The sequence below is a fragment of the Leucopleurus acutus genome (genome assembly GCF_964270905.1).
Source record: "Leucopleurus acutus genome assembly, chromosome: 1".
Taxonomy (NCBI): Eukaryota; Metazoa; Chordata; class Mammalia; order Artiodactyla; family Delphinidae; genus Leucopleurus; species Leucopleurus acutus.
This window is the reverse complement of record NC_139142.1, coordinates 173,438,482-173,460,484: the sequence shown is the minus strand read 5'-3', so window position 1 is coordinate 173,460,484 and position 22,003 is coordinate 173,438,482. Positions and strand designations below refer to the sequence as shown.

Sequence of the window (22,003 nt, the reverse complement as noted above, 5' to 3'; positions counted from 1 at the left end):
AGTCGGGGATGTAATTACAGGGCCCTTAAAAGTCTGTCAGAGAGATGAGGCTTAGGAGGGACCTGGCCCTCCCTGCTGGCTTTGAAGAGGGCGCTGGGGGGACAAAAGCCAGGAACATGGGTGGCCCGCAGAAGCTGGGAACAGCCCTCGGCAGCCAGCCCACATGGAAACAGGAGCTCAGTCCTATAACCACCAGGAACTAAGTTCTGTGAACACCCTGGATGAACAATGAATGGATTCTCCCTCTAGCCTCTGGAAAGGAACACAGCCCGGCCAACACCTGGACATCAGCCTCGTGAGACCCAGTGGAGGCTGCAGCACTTCTGGCCCACAGAGCTGTGAGATGACACAGTTGTGCTGTTTCCAGCTGCGAAGTTTGGGACAATTTGTTATGACAGCAATAGGAGACTAATATACCCACCAACCGTAAGCCTCCAGCAACCCATCTGCAAAACCCTTGAGAACTAATTTCCCCTGTGGTAACAGTCCAGATCCTCTTCCAAACACAGCATTTTCCTTCCTCATGATTCAGCTGGGCCGACCATCACCAGTGAGAGGCATCCAGCCCGAGTCACACACACAGAGGAAGATTCGACAGGGATGCTGGTGGAGACCAGCCTCCTCCCCCCTCCTAGTTCAGCAGGACCTTGACATTGGGGAGGGCAAGGGAGCAGGGATGAGGATGCAACCTCTCTGACCCCAGGATCTTCATCTGCAAAGGGGCTTAATGCCAAGTCCTTCACGGGGCTCCTGTGAAAGCACAGCTGGCACCTGGCACACGCTTGTACTCAGTCAATGGCGGCCAGTGAGGGAAAGTGAGATTGTGTGGGCAGGACACCAAGCTCCCAAGAGCAGGTAAGGCCCGTGGCTGGCTCTCCAGCCTCAGAGAAAGGGGCATGAGTAGAGGGGCCTCCCCACAGGGAGGTGGGCAGCCCCCTCCTGAAACGCTACATCCTGCTTGGTACTTGGCTGTGTTCAGTGAGTGAACGAATGAGGGAGAGATGCCTCTTTAGAAGTGCAACTGATTTGATCACAAGCCCTGTCTCAGCACTGGGCAATCCCTCGCAGGTCGGTACTCGCTGGATTGTAGCAACGGAAGAGGACGAGGGGTCCGAGCTCCAATTTCCATGGACACCTGCCTCAACGTGCAGACGCGAGCTGCCCACCATCCAGGGAAGGGGCTCACCCCCTGGCAGGGTCTTTAAGGGACTCAGAGCAAACACCTGGCCTTGTTGAGTTGGGGGAAAAAACAAAAACAAAAACAAAAACAACCTGCCACCCATACTACCAGGGACGAGCACCAGGACAGCAGCTGTAATGGAGTGTGATTTTCTCTTTCATCCTCTGCCCAACGACACCCTTCTTACCATACGTTAGGGCTCAGAGAATTTTTTTTAAAAAAGAAAAAGAAATTAAGGCATTTTGTAGCTAAGGTGTGTGCCCATGCATGCACACGTACACACCTGCAGATGCCGTGTGATCAATTAAGCAAATAAAGCTGCAAGCCCTGCTCCCAGGGATGGGGAATGGCATCCACCCAGCACACAGTCCCCGGCACACAGCACCTCCCTGCCCCCTCCAGCCAAGGCCTCTGTCAGGTTCTGCTTAATGAGACTCCAGCAAGTCCGTGTTCAAATGAGCTAGATTCCTAAATGAACAGGACACCATTCAGAATCTCAGCCCCATCCCAGGGGTGCACAGTCCAGTAGAAAAGGAAAATAAATTAATACCTTCGTGAAACAGCCCGGGCTGCTGCCAGGCTGGCGGTGGGAGGATAGCGGCTGACCTTCCCACTGGTGCAGAGCAAATCAGGGAACGGGAAGCCTGCACGCTCCCGCAGAAAAATGTAAAAATATGCCTGCAAGTAATGTCTAAAGATGTGGCCAGGCAACAGGAGAAATGAAAAGATGCCAGTGAGCTTTCAGGTTAAACCAGTTGGCCAGCTCCACGGTCTCCTTTTTTTAAAGGTCTAAAAACCATCTTAACGACTGTGCATTTGAATTCTGCATTGATTTCAACTTGAAACCCTCCCCTCTTACATTTTTTCAAAGTAGGAAAGCACGTAGGGAAGGAACAAGCACAAACTTCACCCATCACTAAACTAAAAGTTACTTTCTAAAAGATAAACCGCACTTAAGTTCATTGAAGTGAGCGTAACCGACAGAACCACTCTCAACCTGAAGTGTCTGGAAAAGTCCTTTTGTGAGGAAGGGAACACCTAGGACACCCAGATTTCTAAACCGTTTCCGTATAGAAGCAAGACTTTCTCTCACTCTGTTTTGCACGTTGAAACTGAACAGGCCAGTTGGATCCCAAGCGATGTGACCACAGAACATAGAAAGCTTAAAAAGGACACCGTGCTGAGAATACACCCCTTTCTTAAAGGCTATTTTTAGATCCCTAGAGACAGAGAGGGTTTTAATTGGTATTCTGTGCCAAAATTAGAAAGGCAGGGTCTGAGGAAGGTTGCCAAGGGCCTGGGGTTTACCTTGAGGCACAACTAGTTCCCTGACGGCAAGGCTGGGCCCGGGGCCAGGTACACACTGCCCTGACTGGCCCGTCCTCCTGAGAATGGGACGAGGAGCTCATCCCCCGGGGTTCCGCCGAGGACTCACGATTTTGCGCTCGTAGAAGGCCCCGCTGCTGTAGGTGGTGGCCAGGGTGGACGCACACTCCTCTAGGTACCAGGGCTTGTAGCCATTCTCCGTGGTGCTGCTCACGGAGATGGTGTAGATGCTATTGGTGTAGCCATCGCAGGAGCAGTGGTCCCCCTCTCGGCCGCCGTTCCCCGACGCCCAGACGAAAATGGAGCCCAGGCCCTGCCGGCCCTGGAGGGGAGAGGACAGGCGTCAGCCCACATGGACCCCCAGCTGGTCTCACCCCTGTCCAGCGTCCCCCTCCACCCCTGAAGAGGGAGGGGGCCGAGGAGGATGCACTCAGACCAGACAGAGGCCGCCCAGTGCATGGTCTGTGGGCTGATGGGCTCTGGCGTTCCAATTTTCATAGTGTTGGCGGCAACAGCCATGACACCATAGAATCACAACGTCATACTGAGAAGCTGGCCCAGAAAGTCCTCCCTGTTCTTCACGGGAAAATCAAGGCCCTCACACAAGCTGCTCTGTCCCAGAGCAACACCAGTAATTTCCACTGCAATGTCCCACGATCAGAAAGACCAAGCAGCGTCCCCAAGTACACTGAGATGAAAGCTGACGGCTGAATTTATGACGTTAATTTTTCTGGCTGAGGAAGAGGGCAAAAGTTCCTGAAAACCCAGCTGCAGAAGCATCCTTCCTGGAGAAGAGCTCCTTGAAAAGCGGCGGGCCCAGGATTTGCAGGAACAAGGGCCAAGGGCCAGAACACCCCGGGGCCATCCTAGGAGAGCGCCCCCGGGCTTCCCCTTGGGTCAGCGTTGAAGTGGCCACACTGCCAGCGCAACCAAGGCCAGCGGCTTCACCTGTGTGTAGCTTTTCACATTTAAGGACACACACGTGACAGCAAGTCTCTGTAAGACAGTAGCAGGTCAGGGGAGCTCCTGCAGCCTCTCCAACCCACACCCATGGGATCCAACCAACACTCATCCCAGCCACAAACACCAGCTAAAGAAGAACACCAGTTCCAAGACGGAACCGACCCATTTGGTCCGAAAGGCTGGACCGTTGGTGGGCACAGCCAGCCCCAGAGAGAGGTGCCAATACCCGTCTCCACGTGGGCTGGTGGCTCCGGCATCCCTGCCAAGGATACTCCTGTCCAAACACACAGGAGGAAACTGACACTCAGGCCCAACAACTGGCCAATTTAAAGAAAATTTTCAACAAAATCCTACAATTCCCCGTAGCCCGACTGAAGCCCTGCTTCTGACAGGATGCCTGACACACCCTTGGAGCTCAAGTCCACCCGGACTGAGGGCACCCACCTGCTCCAGAAGCACCAGGACACCCCACTTTTGGACCAAGTAGACCACAGGTCCCCACCCTTTTGTGCCTATTTGTCTTCACTCCCACATCTGCACCAGTTCCAACCTGAGGCTCGAGGGACAGCCCAGTCCCAGGGCTCAAAACTGCCTCGTCCACTCCGTTTTCCACATCTCGAAGGCAGACCTGCCCAAACGGCCAACAGCTCGACAGAAAGGTTACTTACAGTTAGCAAAAATGGCAACCTTCTGGGAAAAAAGGCACAAAGGACTAAGGACATGCGTGTGTCTGTGCCCATAACTACCTGTAGGAAAAGATTAATCAGAAGCTCATTCAAAGCCAACGAAAATTGGAATGAAAGGGTGTTGAACCCATCAGAGCCTGTCTTTATTTCACCTCCAACTCCTCACCTCACTCCAAATTATTTATCAAAGGCTGTCATTTTGCAAAGCAGGGCAAGTGCTCTTACTGCTCCAGCAGCATGGAGAATGGCCTCAAAAAGCACTTCTCACACTTGTGAGGAGAATCCCTGGGGGTCTCGCTACATCACAGACTTGGGCTCAGCTGGTCCAGGTGAGCCCAAGATTCTGCACTTCTGACGGGCTCCCAGGTGATGCCAGCTCTGCTGCTTGGGACCCCACTTTGAATAACAGAGGCCTAAATGCCAAAGACTTGCATCTCTTCACCTTGCACTTTGCAGGTACCACTAGACCCATGAGTTCTCACAGGCATCAAGGCGTCCAAAGCCTCTTTCCCTTCTGCAAACAGTTTCCTGGAAAGGGAACGTGGGAACGAGGCAGAGGAAACACCCAGGTCTGAGCCATCTCTGAGGACTGCATTTTCACTTTCCGGGTCTTCTGTTCTTATGGAAGCCACAGGACAGAGGCTCCAGGGGACGTTTCAACCCTGGCTATGAACTTGCACTTCTGTTCAGGAAGCCACCACACCTCAACACCATCGGAAGGTATTTGAGCATCTTGCCTGGGAAGCGGAGACCTCATCCATGGACTCAGAGGGCTAGCAGATGCCCGGCATCTGGACAAAGCCAGTGCTTTCAGCCACAGTGACACTGACTCTCCCCTTCTGGGTGACAAGCCACACGAGGACCAACATCAAACACGTTTATGCCAAAGTACAGGGCCTGATGTCTCCTACCACCAACCCACACCATCTACCAAAGATGAAGTCAGATTTTACAGAAAAAGGATATAGGTGACAAACAGGGCATCGAGGAGGAAAAGCAGATGGGAGAATGTGGTTCGGTCTGAGATCATCAAATCTCTAGGAGGATTTTCAGTGACAACTTCAGACAGCTGCGATCTAAGGCTCCCTATGTGGCATATTTTATTCAGAATGACTAAAAAAAAAAAAAATGAAGTGACTTCAGTATTTCAAGAAACTGTGACAAGAACCACATGGTCCTCTCCGCACCTTCCACACTCCCCTGAGAGCTGGATGAAGCCGGTGTTGCTCAGAATTCAGGATTGCTCCTCTGTGGGGCACCACGGGGGGATGGGCAGAGGGCGATAAGGGCTGCTTTCACTATAATCCTCTGGTACTATTTTATTTGTTAACCGCATTTTAATCATGCATGGTTTACAATAAGGTAAGAACTTTTAAAAAATGTTTAAAAAATATAGATAATAAAATGGGCTTGACCTGGCCCCCGTCCTGTTTCCTGTAGAAGTCAGAGGTATAAACCCTGCCTTGGGGATGCCTGGACCTCCTGACCCAAACCTGCCAGCATCGCCGGGCCTCCCAGGGCCACCCGGACGCTGACCACAGCTCTGTGTCTGCTCCAAGAAGTTGTCCTCGCCCATAAATCTGCCTTGCCACCGTGCTTGTAAGAGCTGGGACATCTCCAGGCTTTTCTGACTCACAAGGACCCAGAACTGATGACCACAGAGTGACTGGGCTGGACCTCCCGAGAGGAGCCTGCCAGCCTCCTCTGCTCCCCCTCAGCCGGCGGGTGGAGGGCCCATGCTCAGATGTTTGCTCGGCGTAGCCCCCAGTGGGGTCCACCCCACACACACTGGGCTGCGAGCTGGCAGGGAGGGAACATGGCCAAGATCTGCTGCTTCGGGGGTGCTGGGTGAGCACACTCCCTGTGATGGACGCAGACAGCTCCCTGGCTCGGGGTTCCTGTGAGCAGGTGGGCCGAGGCCCAGACACCCCTTCCACCTGCACTGTCCCAGTTAACAGGCCAGGTGGTTAGTCTAGGATCCCCACCACCCACCTGCATACACCCCTCAGCTGGGGGCAGTCAGGCTCCAAGGCTCAGAGCCATGGGGCTGGTGAGTGACCAGCTGGTACTTTCCGGAACAGCTACTCTGTAATGAGGTGATGTCCTTCTGCTCTCGTTGGTGGACGGCCACTTCCCTGAGCCCCCAAATGACTTCTCCCTCGCTCTGGTCCTGGCACCACCGCCGTCCTGCTTTGGGGCTCTCCCCTGTGTCACTCTAATTTTGTGCGTATGCTGCTCAAATTTATTTATTTATTTTTGGGCCACACTGCACGGCATGTGGGATCTAGTTCCCGACCAGGGATGGAACCCACGCCCCCTGCAGTGGAAGCATGGAGTCTTAACCACTGGACTGCCAGGGAAGTCCCTCAAGTTTATTTATTGTTACCTATGTGACAAGATTTCTTCTTACCTATATGACATGTTGATTGTTTGATAAGACATACTGCGAAACAGCATGAAGATGGTCCCATATTTGTTTCTAAAAAAGGTGAGTGAACCCAGTTCCTTCCATATGCATAGAAGAGTTAAAAGAGCATTTGGAAGATCATCTTTGGGTTTGTCGGATTGAGAGTCTTTTTAATATTCTTTTTGGCTTTATTCCTTCTGATTTCTCACTGTTAAATATTTTCACTATTCCCCCCCATCCCTGAGGCTCCCTCGCAGCTCTGGGTTACTCACACCTTTTTAATGCCGTACTCGAAGGCCTGTCTGGCCAGGCGGCCGGGCCCGTCCACCGTCTTCCCGTCGTCATCCGGCCCCCAGCTCGCGCTGTAAATGTCGATGTAGTTGGGTCTGATGCCCAGGGACTTGGCCTCCACCACGTCGGTCACGTCTCCGTCCAGCATGCGGATGCCTGGAAGCACAGGCCCGTGACAGTCGCATGGAAGGTGGGTGGGTGGGGGGTTCCATGCGGATGTTGGTCCCGCACGGCCACTGGTCCCCGTGTGGACCGTGGTCCCTGCACAGCTGTCCGGGGAGCTGGGCACAGCATCCGGGCCCCATGCTTAGCTGGGACACCAAGCTACTGGAAACTCCTGCTCTTAGAACCTCGAAACTGTACTCAAACACAATGTCAGAGACATTCACGGCAAAACAAGAGTGAGATTAGGCCCGGGTGACATCAAAAACTCAACAGAAGTACTCACAGCCACATGGGTGCTGACCGAGGAAGGGGCTGAGGTCATCAGAGAACCAGCTCCTTATAGCTGGACGGCCTTAAAAGGGAGCAGCAGAGATAGATTTCAACACCATCCGCTTTACCTGCCAGCTCTCCATCTATTTCCCTTCCCCTCATCCCTGCCTACCATGGACTGAACGCTTGTGTCCCTCCAGATTCATATGCTACAGCCCTAACCCCCGAGGTGAGGGCATCTGGAGGTGGGACTTTAGGAGGTAACTAGGTTTAGGTGAGGTCAGGAGGGTGGCCCCAGGGCAGGATTAGCACCCTTCCCTGGCTTCCTGTCCCCTCCACTGTGTGAGGACACGGATGGTGGTCGTCTGCCAGCCACCACGTGGGCCTCATGGGGAACCAGTGGGCCAGCACCTTGATCTTGGACTTATAGCCTCCAGAACTGTGGGACGTAACTGTCTGTGATTTGGGCCTCCCGGTCTATGACCGCCTGAGTGACTCAGAACCTCAGGTGCCTGGCAGTAGACAGCGTGGGGATGCCACCAGCGTTCAGACACGGAGACTGCAGCACAGGACGAGTGGGGGTAGACACCTGGTCACCCCCTCACCCACGAGAGGGACATGGGGCAGGTCACGGGGGAAGCCCTGCTTTGACCACCAGTCGTGACCAGCTAGTGACTGCAAGAGCTACCTTGTCTCACTAAGCTTCTGTTTTCTATGAACTGTGATGATGAAAATGATTGTATCTATAGAGGTGCCATAAACACTGAAAAAGACGGTTCATATAAAGTGCCTGGAGTGCAGTAAGTACCCAGTGTGTGTCAGCAGCTAGTCTGACCCCACCTGTAAAAACGGGGATAGTGAAACCTACCTCCGGGGGTTGTTAATAACTACTTTTTACCTTTTATTTTTAAAACATTTACTATTTGACATGTATGAAGGACTGCCTGGCACAAACATGTTAGTTATAAAGCCTAATAAAGTAACAGACACACATGAACATTCATCTAGGGAAAATATGAACTTGAGCCACTGTGGCCTCAACCCAAGCCCTGCCCCTCACGGAGGAAACTGCTCAGAATTTTGGACTAGTCTTTCCATCGCCTTTAAAAATGGGTGTTTTAATACAACTGTGTGCACAATACACTGCTTAGCTTTGCCTGTACTGGGAATTCATCCTTTCTTGGTTATTAGCTTTGCTTGTACTGGGAATTCATCCTTTCTTGGTTACGTATGTTGTGAACATCTTCTCCCAGTTGATGCCTTGTCTTCTCACTTGTTATGGTGTCTTTTGATAAACAGAGGTTCTTAATTTCAAAGAAGTGGGAGCCAATTTCCCTTTGAAGATCAAGGGGGTTATAACGCGGGCCAAATCTTTTCTGGGTTTGTGGGCATCTGTCGTGGGGTGGGGCCCCTTCTGCTGCATCAGCTCATCACACTTTCTCCTTTCTCAGATTTCTGGGTGGAAGAGGAGACTCAGAGTAGCCCCAAGTACCATCCTTCCCAGTTGCTAGTCTATGTGCCCAGGGCCTTCGTCTCTTTGGCTGCGTCAGAGACACTGGGCCCAGAGGCTCTTGGAGCCACAAACCCCAAGAAGAGGCCATAACCAGTACAGGACGTTGGCCATGTGGTGTGGCAGAGGCAGGGCCCCAGGCAAAATAAAGAGCAGCTCACAGCTGGGGGAAGAGAGCAGGGGTCAGACAGTCCTGGGGTGGAATCTCACCTCGACTGCGTGTGACCTTGGCCCAGGGTCTCAAACTGTCTGAGCCCTTGTTTTCCACAAAGCTCACCTGCCAGGGTAGCTGGGGGAATTAACTATTTGCTCAGGCCCCGGGGCCCTGTGCTTTCCGAGAAACGGCAGCCGCTTTCTTTATGCCCTTCTATTTGGCAATGGAGTTTCCAGGGCAAGAGACCCCGCCCGTCACACTGAAGCCGCCATCAATTCTGATGTCCTAGGGGTGACATTTAACCTGCTATCCTAGGGCTTCTCCATGCCAGTGATACGTGTTGGGATGCCTCTTTTTGAACAAGAACAAGATACCAGATGACATCTAAAATAAGTAAAAACATAAGACCAGAATGCTTTCCCAACACTTCTCACAGTGCTCCTCAACTTGGAGGAAGAGTGACTGACATGTGAGAAAGAAAGCATAATGTATCTAGATTTTAATGAAGCATCTATTTTCCCCAACACTGACAAGTTGCCAACAAGGAAAAGGTAAATATTTTCAGTGGAAACCTGCTGTTCCAATATTAGCTTTAAATGTGAATGGCTCTCTGGAAACGCCAAACTGAAGAAAACAGTCATTTCTCCAATGAAAAAATAAAGACCCATTTCCCATAAACTGTCAGGTACAAAAATAATGTGGACAAATCATCTGGATGGCAGATCCACTCATGGTTGTTAGCGTGCTCACGACTCAGCAGTGGGCTGGGTTCAGGGCTCCCAGGGGAGGAGGAGCAGGCCTGAGCCGTCCACTCCAAGGGCCCATCTGCGGCACCAGGTGGGAGGAGTGTGAGGAGGAGGAGAGCAGGGCTTTGCAGGGCCCGACAGGTTTGCGTTTGGGTGGACACCTCCTAGTGCTGCCAGGGCTCAGTCCCCCAGGGAAGAATCACACAGCTTGCCTCGCAGGAAACAATAAACTTTCCATAAACTGGCCTGCACCCAACGATAGTTTCAAGGCCCCAGGAGAACCTGATGAAAGCAATGATTTTACAAGACTCTTGATGAAGTTAAAAGAAACCAACCGGGACTTCCCTGGGGGCGCAGTGGTTAAGAATCTGCCTGCCAATGCAGGGGACACGGGTTTGAGCCCTGGTCCGGGAAGATCCCACATGCCACAGAGCAACTAAGCCCGGGCACCACAACTACTGAGCCTGTGCTCTAGAGCCCACGAGCCACAACTACTGAGCCCGTGTGCCACAACTACTGAAGCCCACGTGCCTCGAGCCTGTGTTCCGCAACAAGAGAAGCCACCGCACCACAACGAAGAGTAGCCCCTGCTCGCTGTAACTAGAGAAAGCCTGCATGCAGCAACGAACACCCAACACAGCCAAAAATAAATATAAATAAGTAAATAAATTTATTTTTAAAAAAACCAAAACACATTTTTTTTCATAGTGACCCGTCCTTCCTCCCTTTTCCTGCTCCTAACTTATGGTGGGACTTTGCGAACCACAGGCTTGTATAAGGCAAGGCAAACCCGTGGACATGCAGACGCCCATGTGAAGCAGCCCGAGACACAGCATTTCCCCTGAAAACGTCCTGAAGAAGTTCCATGTTCAAAGGCAATGGATTTGTCTTCTACGTCTGTGAGTCTCTTTCTGTTCTGTAAATAAATTTATTTGTATTTTGTTTTTAGATTCCGCATATAGGCGACATCATATGATATTTGTCTTTTCCCAAAGGAGAAAAGGGTGGGTATAAATTAGGAGTTTGGGATTAACATACACACACTACTAAATATAAAATAGATTACCAACAAGGACCTACTGTATAGCACAGGGAACTCTACTCAATACTCTGTAATAACCTATATGGGAAAAGAACCTGAAAAAGAATATTTATATATAAAATATATATAAAACTGAATCACTGTGCTGTACAGCTAAAACTAACACAACAATGTAACTCAACTGTACTTCGATATAAAATAAATAAATAAACTATTTTTAAAAAGTAAACAGGAAGATCAGAGTGTGCTGGTTTTGGAGACAGGGTCTTTAAAGGGGTAATTAAGCTGAAATGAGGTCACATGGGTGGGCACCCATCCAACACGACTGGTGTCCTTTTAAGAAGAGGAAATTCTGACACGGACAACACAGACTAAGGGATAACCACGAGAAGACACAGTGAAAAGCAGCCGTATGTGCTGGTCTAGAGAGAGGCCTCGGAAGAAACCAGATCTTCCGACACCTTGATCTTGGACTCACAGCCTCCACAACCAAGAGAAAATACATTTCTGTTGGTAAGCCCCAAAAAAGGTAACAGGAAGAAAACACACACACACACACACACACACATACACACACACACACACAAGAAGTCAGCCGGTTATTAATGTTTGCAGGAAGGCACGGGAGCAGGACACGGGGGCCACTTTTGTTTATTTACAAGTAATGTATTTTGCCTTCAGCAAACGAATGGCAATGCTAGAGCAATAGCGGCAAGTAAAATGAGATTGTAGCTTCCTGAGTGTGACAAATAGGCCTCCCCAACAAATTTTGCTCATTAATTCTGAGTTTATTTTCATAAATCCACAGAGAATTGGTTTTTGTTTTTTTTTTCTCCCCCCACTAAAACTACAGTACATTGTGTTCTACCAACAGTCATTCTGGGCCAAGTGAGGTTGCCAACAGTTGTTTAGAAATGTTACAAACCTAAAAGGTTTCTGTTAACTCTCATTATGGCCAAAGACAAACAGGGCTCTCAGATCTCTAAATACACCCACACGTGACAGCCTCCTCCTAGGACCCGGGGCGGGGGGCACGGTCGGCCGGGTTGTGAGCCACATCTGCACTTGCCATTGTCACACGAAGTGCCGGGAGACCCGCGGCTGACGGCCAAGCCAAGTTTCCCCTGGCCTCCTGCTAGTTTCCCAATCTCCCTCTGTAGTGGAAACACAGCTAGAGCCAGCGGTGCCCCAGTGAACTCATGGGCCTGTCCTGCCACGGAGCCCTGGGCCCCTCCTAGGTAGGTCTTGAACCGGGTCTCTTATCTTCTGTATTCTGATGCTTTGACATCTTGGGGCCTTGCTGACCCTACAGGGACCGACACCCCCATGCCCCAGGGCTGGCCAGTTCCTGGATATGGTCCAGAACTACCCCAGGAGCACATCTTTCCTATGCAAACCAACCAATCCAGAGCTCACACCCCCAAGCACCCCCCTTTATGGGGCTTTTACACTTGGGGTTACTCTCCACCTGCCCTAATCACCCCAGGGCCTGGTACCATACAACCAGGGGCAGCTCCTAAGCCCTGAGCCCTGAAATGATTCAAACTAGCCCATCCTAAGCCTGCTCACCCCACCTCGCCCATTCTTTCCTGCAGAAACCACAATAAAGGCTGAAGCCCACAGGTCCCCTCGCTCCCTCTGCCCCCTGACCAACCCTGGTGCTTTTCCGCGTGTCCTCCACGCCAGGCATAACCCATCCTCTTGGGAACTGGGAGTAACAAACTCTGTTCAATGGCCATTGTCTCCTGATCTATGGGCCTTGTCATACCTAAATAGTAATGAAATCTCTATTTTAAAACAGGTCACTCTTTCATTATCAGGTTCTGCTGATTTTTCAGAGAACTATAAAAGAGGGGAAGAACCTCAGCAATGCTCTAGAGATTTGAAACGCAGACTGACTTTCGTGGTCTCTCCACCAGGGAGCAGGGGCCAGAGAACAAGGCGATCCAGTGAGAGCTGGCAGCTTGGGACAGAAGAGCATGATGGGGACCCGAGTATCCATCCTGCAAGTGGGGACATGAGGAGCCCTAGCGGATGTGCACCTGTGACAAGGACGTGAGCACATGCCCTGAGCTGGCCTTTGACAAGAGACCAGAACACGGTGGTGATAAGACAGTCACACCACCCAGAACAGAGGCCACCGGCTTGTCACGTAGGCTTGGACGTGCTCCCTGTGCTCTCCCCAGCCTTCCTCACACACCCCCAGAAGGAGAGCTGCTTCCCACTCAGTGTCTGTGAGGACAACCTCAGGAAGCCCAGCACGCAGCCTAGAACCGGCTCACCTGTCCTTGGGGCGGGGGGCTGCAGGGCAGCGTGGCGGGGGCATGGCCACCAGGGGGACACGGTGCAGGAGCTGTGGCCACGCTTGTCTATCTCCTCCTTCCCAAGGCTCCTCTTAGCCTCGGGGTACCAGACCCAGCAGGCGGGGACTCTCTGATGAGAATGTGGGGCTGTAGTTGCCCACGGTCACTAAATCCTCCCAAACCTCACAAGGTATTTAGAATCCTCCTGCAGTAGAAAATGCACTTGGAGCCTTTGAAGATTAAATTGTAGCTTAGGGCTTCCCTGGTGGCGCAGTGGTTGGGAGTCCGTCTGCCAATGCAGGGGACATGGGTTCGTGCCCGGGTCCGGAAAGATCCCACATGCCACAGAGCGGCTGGGCCCGTGAGCCATGGTCGCTGAGCCTGCGCGTCCGGAGCCTGTGCTCCGCAACGGGAGAGGCCACAACAGTGAGAGGCCCGCGTACCACAAAAAAAAAAAAAAAATTGTAGCTTAAACTGTCCTCTTAAAACACTCATAAGCCTAAACTGCTTAATGGAAACGCTAATGAGACTGAATTCTGTAAGTCTGAATTAACATAATTAACTAATATATGGGCAAGGATTAATTTAGCTGTTATGTACTTAACAGTCTCATGTTTGCGAAAAGAAAGGCATGATTCAGTTCCCCAGTCAAAACAGAACAAAAACACCAACAGAAATTGGCCTGCTGCTGTTTCATTTTTCCTTCCCAGAAACAGAGTCAACAGACTGAAAAGATGCATGTCCTTCATGGAGCCTGAGCAGAGAGTTTTTCAGTTTCAGGGCATCTGCCAGGCCCGGGAGGGGTTCCTGGCAGCCGCCCACGGCCCTGCTCCCTAGCAGCCTTGGGATCTGTCCCTTGGGCCAGGGGTGCTTCTCCAAGCTGGACGCAGGACAGGTTGTGCTCCAGGTGACACCATCCTGACCCAGGGAAGTGTCTGAATCTTGTTAAGCATCAGTTCAGGGGAGCAACTCCCCAAAAGACTGATGCCCTTTAGAGTTAAAGGGGTGAGGGCTTCACTGCCTGCCTTGCAGTTTCCCTGACAGAGCAAGTTCTGCTCAGGCCGGGGTCGGGTGGACAGCTGGCTGCCCAGAAAGCCTGTCTCACAGGGTGCTGGGAGGGGCCATGAAGCCAGGAGGACATGATGCAGCGGCCGGGCTCACACCCAGGGGCCTCTGAAGGCACCGGCAGGGAGGGCCCTGTCTATGGAGCTCACCTGGCAGGTGAGATGATGGAGATGATGGAGATGATGGAGATGATGATGATGATGATGATGAGCTGAAGGCTGGCAGGTGCAGGCAAGTCTGAGCCCACCCACCACCAATGCTGACCAGAAGCAGATGGGGAAAGAGGGAAGGAGCATTACAAGGAGTGAGAAGGGGAAAATCAAACATAGGGCTGAAATTAAAAAAAAAGAAAAAAGGTTAACAGAGTGAGAGAGTAAAGAGAGGTTAAGTGAGGAGAGAGGACGGGGTGAGGCCCGCCATCCTTTCCCTCCACCTCCCACGTTGCCCCGTTATCAGAGGAAGGACAGAGCACACAGCTTAGTACATTTGAGGCTGAGAGAGAGAGCAAGGCTGAAATATCTTTCGAAGGAATGTGAATGCAAACAAGGAAAAGAATACACGTGCACACCACGGACCCTTCCTTCCTGCTTCTGTTCCTGCTCACAGGGCTTGATGACAGCTGTCCTCATCCGGCCACCACTGTGACCCGCAGCCACAAAGGGACAACCCGGGCTCCAGGTCAGCAGGCCTGCCTCAGCAGCTGTGTGGACCTGGACATGGCAGGCAACTTCCTGGCTGTCACTTTCCCCGGGTGTAAAGTGGCCATGATAATATCCAACTTGCAGAATCATTCTGAGGTGCACAGACGAGTATACATGTCTGGTGAAGCATCTGGTAAGTAATAGCAACCAGTGATAGCACTTAGCACCATCGCAATAAAAATACTAAGGAGCTCGGACCACGAAGGAAAACCAAGCCCTCGGTCCACCTCTACTACGGGCCCGAATCCCTAGAAATAACAGGAAAAAGAGAAGAAAATGAATAAAACTGTAACAGCCCTGGAAACAAGACTGGCAGATGAGATGTCCGAGGAACTGCGGGAAGACAGCAAGCAGATGGGATGAGGCTGCAGGAGGAAGCAGGGCCTGGGCGAGGAGGCTGCTGCCGAGGGGAGAGCAGTGCCAGAGGAGCAGGGCAGGGGCACCCAGGCTGGGCGTGGGCAGCGGCAGGCTTCATTCAGAGGCCGAGAGGCAGGACAGAGCCCGGGGATGGGGAGGCCACCACCACCCTGCCAGACTTGAACATCTCTCAACGCTCGACGGAACAGCCAGACAGAAAATTAGAAAGGATGAGGAAGAACTCAACACCATCAACCAACAGGTTCTCAGAAACATTTTTAGAACATTCTACGCAACAACAGAATACACGTTATTCTCAAGGGCCCACAGAACATATTCCAAGATAGATTAGACCCTGACCTCAATGAATTTAAGAGAACTGAACTCCTACAGAATGTGTTCTGCAACCACAATGGAATCCAACTAGTAACTGACGAGGGACGGAAAACAGAAAAATCTCCAAGCAGCTGGAAACAAAACACCACACTTTTAAAAAATCCACAGGTCCAAGAGGAAGTCTCAAGGGAAAAACGAAACAAAACATTGAACTGAATGAAAAGGAAAATACAACGTACCAAAATCTGTGAGACACGGTTACACTATTGCTAAGGGGAAGATTTATGGTACCATTGTTTACACCAGAGAAGAAGAGTCTCAAATCAGTAAGCGAAGCACCCACTTCAAGATCCTAGAAAAAGAAGAGCTTTAAAATAAGCCCAAAGCAAGAGGAAGGAAGGAAATAATAAAAAGCAGAAAACAGTGAAATTGAAAACAGAAAAACACTAGAGAAAATAAGTGCAACAAAGAGCTAATTTTGTGAAAAGATCAATAAAACTGATAAACTTCCAGTTAAGAATGACTAAGCAAAAAAAAAAAAAAAGAAGACACAAATTACCAATATCAGGAAAGAAACAAAGAATATATCCACAGATGCTACCAACATCAAAAGTGTAATAAGGGAATATTACGAACAACTCTACACAAATAAACTTCATAAATTAGATGAAATGCACCACTTCCTCAGAACACACCAACTACTACAACTCACCCCAATATGAAAAGGATAATTTGAACAACCCTATAACTTTCCAAGAAATTTAGTTTGTAATTTTTAAAAACTCTCCCCGCCAAAGAGATATGGTTTCACTGGAAGATTTTACTAATAGTTTAAAGAATTAACACCAATTCAACACAATCACTTCCAGAACATAAAAGAGGAGGGAACACTTCCCAATTCATTTACTGAAGCTAGGATTACCCTGATAGTACAAAGACAATACAAAAAAAAAAAAGAGCAAGAGAGAGAAAGAAAAAGAAAATTACAGACCAAGAATCCTCATGAACACAGACACAAAAATCCTTAACAAAATATTAGCAAACAGGTTTCAGTAATACATATATAAAAAAGGAAACACCATGACCAGGTGGGGCTTGGTCAGATTCAGTACTGGATCAATATTCAGAAATCAACCAGTATAACCTACCATATTGACAATTTAAAAAAGAAAAATCACATAATCATGTCACTCAACGAGGAAAAAGCAGTGACAAAATTCAATACCTATTCATTTAAAAAAGAAAAAAAAACTCTGTAACTATGACTAGAAGGGAACATCACCAACTTGCTAAACAGTATTTACAAAAAAAGCCTACAAGTAACATTGTACTTAATGGTGAAAGTCTGAATGCTTTCCCCTAAAGTCAGGAACAAGGCAAAGATGTCTGCCCTAGGTTGGAAGTTCTAGCCACGGCAACAAAACAAGAAAAGGAAATAAAAGGCATAAGGATTTGTAGATGACAAATTTGTAGATGACAAATTATTTGTAGATGACATTATCAAGTATAAAATCTTAAAGAATCTACTCCTAGAACTAATAAGCAAGTTCAGAAAGGTTGCAGGAGATAAGATTAACATGCAAAAGCTGTTATATTTCTGTATGTTAACAATGAACACATGAACATCAAAATTAAAAATACAATGCCTGGGACTTCCCTGGTGGCACAGTGGTTAAGAATCCACCTGCCAATGCAGGGGACATGGGTTCGATCTCTGGTCCGAGAATATACCACATGCTGTGGAGCAACTAAGCCCGTGCGCCACAACTACCGAGCCTGCATTCTAGAGCCCGAGAGCGCAACTACTGAGTCCGCGTGCCACAACTACTGAAGCCCACGTACCTAGAGCCCGTGTTCCGCAATGAAGAGTAGCTCCCGCTTTGTGGCAACTAGAGAAAGCCTGTGCACAGCAAAGAAGAAAGAAAGAAAGAAATACAATGCCTTTTATCATTGCTTAAATAAAATGAAATACTTAGGTATAAATCTAACCAAACATGTATAGGACTTGCATAGTGAAAGCTTCATAGTGCCAATGAAAGAAATCAAAGAAGATCTAAAAAAATGAAGACAGATATTGTGTTTGTGAAGACTGAACATAGTAAAGATGTCAATTTTCCCAACTGATGTACAGGTCTAACATAATCCCTACCAAAACCCCAGCAAGATATTTTTCGTAGATGTTGACAAGATAATAATAAAACTTGTATGGAAAGGCAAAAGAACTAAAAAAGTTCATATAAGTTTGAAAAAGAAAACTAAAGTGGGAGCAATCAGTCTACCCCATTTCACAACTTTTTGTAGCTATAATAATCAAGACTCTGCTGTACTGGGAGAGGGAAAGACACATAGATCAATGGAACAGACAGAGAACTCAGAAATAAACTCACACAAATATGCCCAAATGACTCCTGACAAAAGTGCAAAGCAACTCAGTGGAAGAAAGACAGGCATTTCAACACATGGTGCTGGAGTAACTGGATAACCATAGGCAAACAAAACAAAAAACAAACAAAAAAACCCCTTGACCTAAGTCTGATAACTTATACAACATTAACTCAAATTGGATGTCTCAAAATGAAACTCAGAATATAAAACTTTTAGGAAAAAAACAAACAGAGAATATCTTTAGAATCTAAGATAAGGCAAAGAGTTCTAAGATTGATACCAAAAAACATGACCCTAAAAGGAAAAGTTAATAAACTGGATTTTATCAAAATTTTAAAATTTTACTCTGGAAAAGACCTGGTTAAAGAGGATGAAAAGACATGTTACAAAATGCGAGAAAATATTCACAAACAACATAATCATCAAAGCACAAGTAGCTAGAATATATAAAGATCTCTCAACACTCAATAGTTAAAAATTAGAAAATGAGAAAAAGACATGAAGAGACATTTCACTGGAGAGGATAGATGGATGGCAAATGAGCACATAAAAAGTTACCCCACATCACTAGCCTTAGAGAAATGCAAATTAATGAGATATTATGCTATACCTATCACAATGTCTAATATAAAAAAACAGTGACAATACCAAACATTGGCAAGTATGTAGAGAAACTGGATCATTCATACATTGTTAGAGGTCAAATGGTAGAACCTCTCTGAAAAACAATTTCCCAGTTTCTTAAAAAAATAAACATGTACTATTATACAACCCGGCAACTGGACTCCTGGATGTTTATCCCCCAAAAATGAAGACAATGCTCACACAAAAACCTATACAACAATGTTTTTAGGTGCTTTACCTGTAATATCTAAAAACTAGAAACAACCCAGATGTCCCCTAACGGGTGAATGGTTAGACAAACTGTGTCACATCCATACCTTGGAATACTACTTATCAATAAACTACAGATATACACAACAACCTGGATGAACCTTCGAAGAACCATGCTGAGTGAGAAGCACCCCAAAGGTTACATGGTATATGGTTCCTTTTTTTTTTTTTTCCACTTGTTAGCTTATGTCTCTCTGGGCGTCATTCCTGGCACATGGGGCCCCGCTCTCTGGAACCTTCACTGGCCATCCTTTCCTCATTTCTCCCCTGGGCACGAGAACCACATAGGTAGACACATGCATAGGTAGATACGTCCACCCATCTCCCGCATCTGTAGACGCCTCCTGCCTCTTGTGCTATTTGGCCAAACTCTGATGCTTCCCCAGTGTCTTCATCTCTGGGTCTGTCCCAGTGGAGCCTTCCTCCCTGGGGTAGGAGGGAGGCACACTCTGGAGGCACGCTCCTCCAGAGCCGTGCCTTGCTGCACGACCTCTACCCTGAAGATGGTGGCCCTCCTTGCCCGACCCACCAGCTAGCACCTGCGGTCCCCCACCGCACCTGGGGAACTGCAGGCCCCTACTTCTGAGAACCCCCTCCCACACCTAGGATGACCCAGGGTCCCTGGGCAGCGCCGCCTTCCCCAGGCCGGCCTCACTTGCCATGTGGCCCTGGCCCTGAGCTGGGGCAGCTATGAAGGAGCCGGAGGTGGAAGCACAGCATGTGGCCCGCAGAGCAGACCCAACGACTAGAGTCACCCTCTGATGCGGACTTGGGGTGGGGGTTGGGAACGCATCTCCTTTTTTTTTCAAGTTTTATTGAGCTTTATTACAAATCAATTAGACAATAATAATCACAAAACTAAGGTCAGAAATTAAAGATAAAAAGTTATTCTGGAGGGAGGGAGATGCAAGAGGGAAGAGATATGGGAACATATGTATATGTATAACTGATTCACTTTGTTATAAAGCAGAAACTAACACACCATGTAAAGCAATTATACTCCAATAAAGATGTAAAAAAAAAGTTATTCTGACCGCATAAAAATAAAATTTTTAACATCAATATTAAATAACAATTATTAACAAACTGGAGAAAAAAATATTTGAACATAAAAAAGTTAGTAATATTTCTATTGATTTAAAAATCAATATATGCTAGCCAGACATTGATTACAACCTCTAGCTAAAAGTGAGTAACACAGCTGGGGAGGAAGAATCTTGAACTTCATTTCTCCACAAGTTTAAAAATAAAAGAAAAAGAGATTTTTCAGTCAATTCTTTTGGACTCAAAAATTTTGGATTTTTGTTTAAACTTTAATCTAATTCCTTCTCAGGAAGTATGATGGGGGAAAGTTTACATTTAACTCTCTGGCATCTATAACGCTGATATTAATGGAGCATCTTTATGTATACATTGTAATTGGCATATTTCTATTTATCAATACCATGATTTAATCCTACCACAGAGTATTTAACGAACTCTGTTGGCCAGTGTGGTTGGATACTCTGTAATAGGAAACAGAGTGATTTCTTAATGCTGGTCACTAACTGGTCCTTAGAGTTAATTCACTTTTCCAAGAGGAAGACATTCCCAGAACATTCCTGGTTCCCAAATTATGGTTCCGTTTTACATCATTTTTGAAATGAGAAAATTATGGAAATGGAGGACAAAAGAGTGGTTGCCAGAGGTTAAGGAAGGGACTGGGGCAAGAGTGGTTGTGGTAATAAAGAGGCACCATGAAGGACCCTTTTGTGACCCTGTTCTGTATCTTGACTGTATTGGCATCAGTAGCCTGGTTTCAACAAGAGATGTAGTTGTAGTTTCAACAAGAGATCACCATGATGGAAAACTGGGTAAAGGATACACTGGATTTCCGTGTGTTGTTTCTTACAATTGCATGTGAATATATAATTACTTCAAATATACATTTAGTTGAAAACATCAATTAGAAATCCTAGAAGGTAAATTCTTTTCAAAATGTAAAAACTGCAAAGATAGGATGTGTCAGAGAGCTGGTCAACTGAGCTTAGGGATTCTCTCAAGACCTAAGACAAAGGGTCAAAGGGATAGAAAGTCTGAAGAGGCCAACATCTAGTATCTGCCTAATAAGAGTTCTAGGAGGATGGAATGAGGAAAAATAAAGCAAAAGAGTCAAATAAATAACAGAAGAATTTCCTGAAGCCAAGCACAGAAGTCTTTGAATTTCAATCTCAAATCTAAACAACGGTGAACAAAGAAACTGGCCCACCTTTACAGTTAAGTTCACATAATTGTTGGAGTATAATGAAAAACGGTTAATAACTCACTGAGGGATAGGCAGGAAAAGGAAAACAAATTCACATCAACACACACAGGTCAAATCCCAGAACAAGAAAAGAGAAAAGAATCCTGAAAGGTTCTGGAAGAAGAAGAAAGTGATCTGAAAAGGAACAAAAATTAATATTGGCACCAGATGCGTCATCAGAAACACTGCAGGCCAAAAAACCAGGGTACAAGGTTTTTGAAATTCTCAGTGAAAGTTATTTTGAACTTAAAATCTAAACTCAGCCTAATTTGTTGGAAGAAAATAAAGACTTCAAGAACTCAGAAAGTTTACTACCTAGATAGCCATCCATATATACGGCAAGCACTCAAAAATATCTTTCGAAAGAATGAATGGCTTAGTAGAGAAAAAGATCTTGTAAACATAAAAGAAAGAAGATTAAAGAAAAAGAGGTGACCAAAGAGGGACTTCCCTGGTGGCACAGTGGCTAAGAATCTGCCTGCTAATGCAGGGGACACAGGTTCGAGCCCTGGTCCAGGAAGATCCCACATGCCACAGAGCAACTAAACCTGTGCACCACAACTACTGAGCCCACATGCCACAACTACTGAAGCCCACATGCCTAGAGGCGTGCTCCGCGACAAGAGGACCCACCGCACGAGAAGCCTGCGCCCTGCAACGAAGAGTAGCCCCTGCTCGCCGGAGCTAGACAAAGCCCGCACACAGCAACGAACACCAAATGCAGTCAAAAATAAACAAATAAAAAAACAAAAGCAAAAAACTCTTAGATGGTATCAAAAAAAAAATGAAGCCAGATACATGCTGATTGCAAAACTAAGGTTAAAAATAGAGGGATGAAAAACATATGAAGAAAGTGACGATAAAAATAATTTGACAGGTGTGGTGATATTACTATCATCCAAAGAATGATTAAAGGCAAAAAGAGAATAAGACAAAGA

The 22,003-nt window shown here is 47.7% G+C and overlaps 1 protein-coding gene across 3 annotated transcripts in view; it reads right to left on the bottom strand.

Annotated features, from left to right (window-relative positions):
- PCSK6 (proprotein convertase subtilisin/kexin type 6) overlaps positions 1–22,003 on the bottom strand; it is a 198,256-nt gene that overhangs the window by 74,758 nt on the left and 101,495 nt on the right. For all 3 annotated transcript variants that reach the window (XM_082851525.1, XM_082851527.1, XM_082851526.1), the window contains exons 7-8: positions 6,837–7,009; positions 2,616–2,828 (exon numbers count right to left, since the gene is read on the bottom strand). In XM_082851525.1, coding sequence (XP_082707651.1) covers positions 2,616–2,828; positions 6,837–7,009 — 386 coding nt within the window. The remainder of the gene's footprint in view (positions 1–2,615; positions 2,829–6,836; positions 7,010–22,003) is intronic.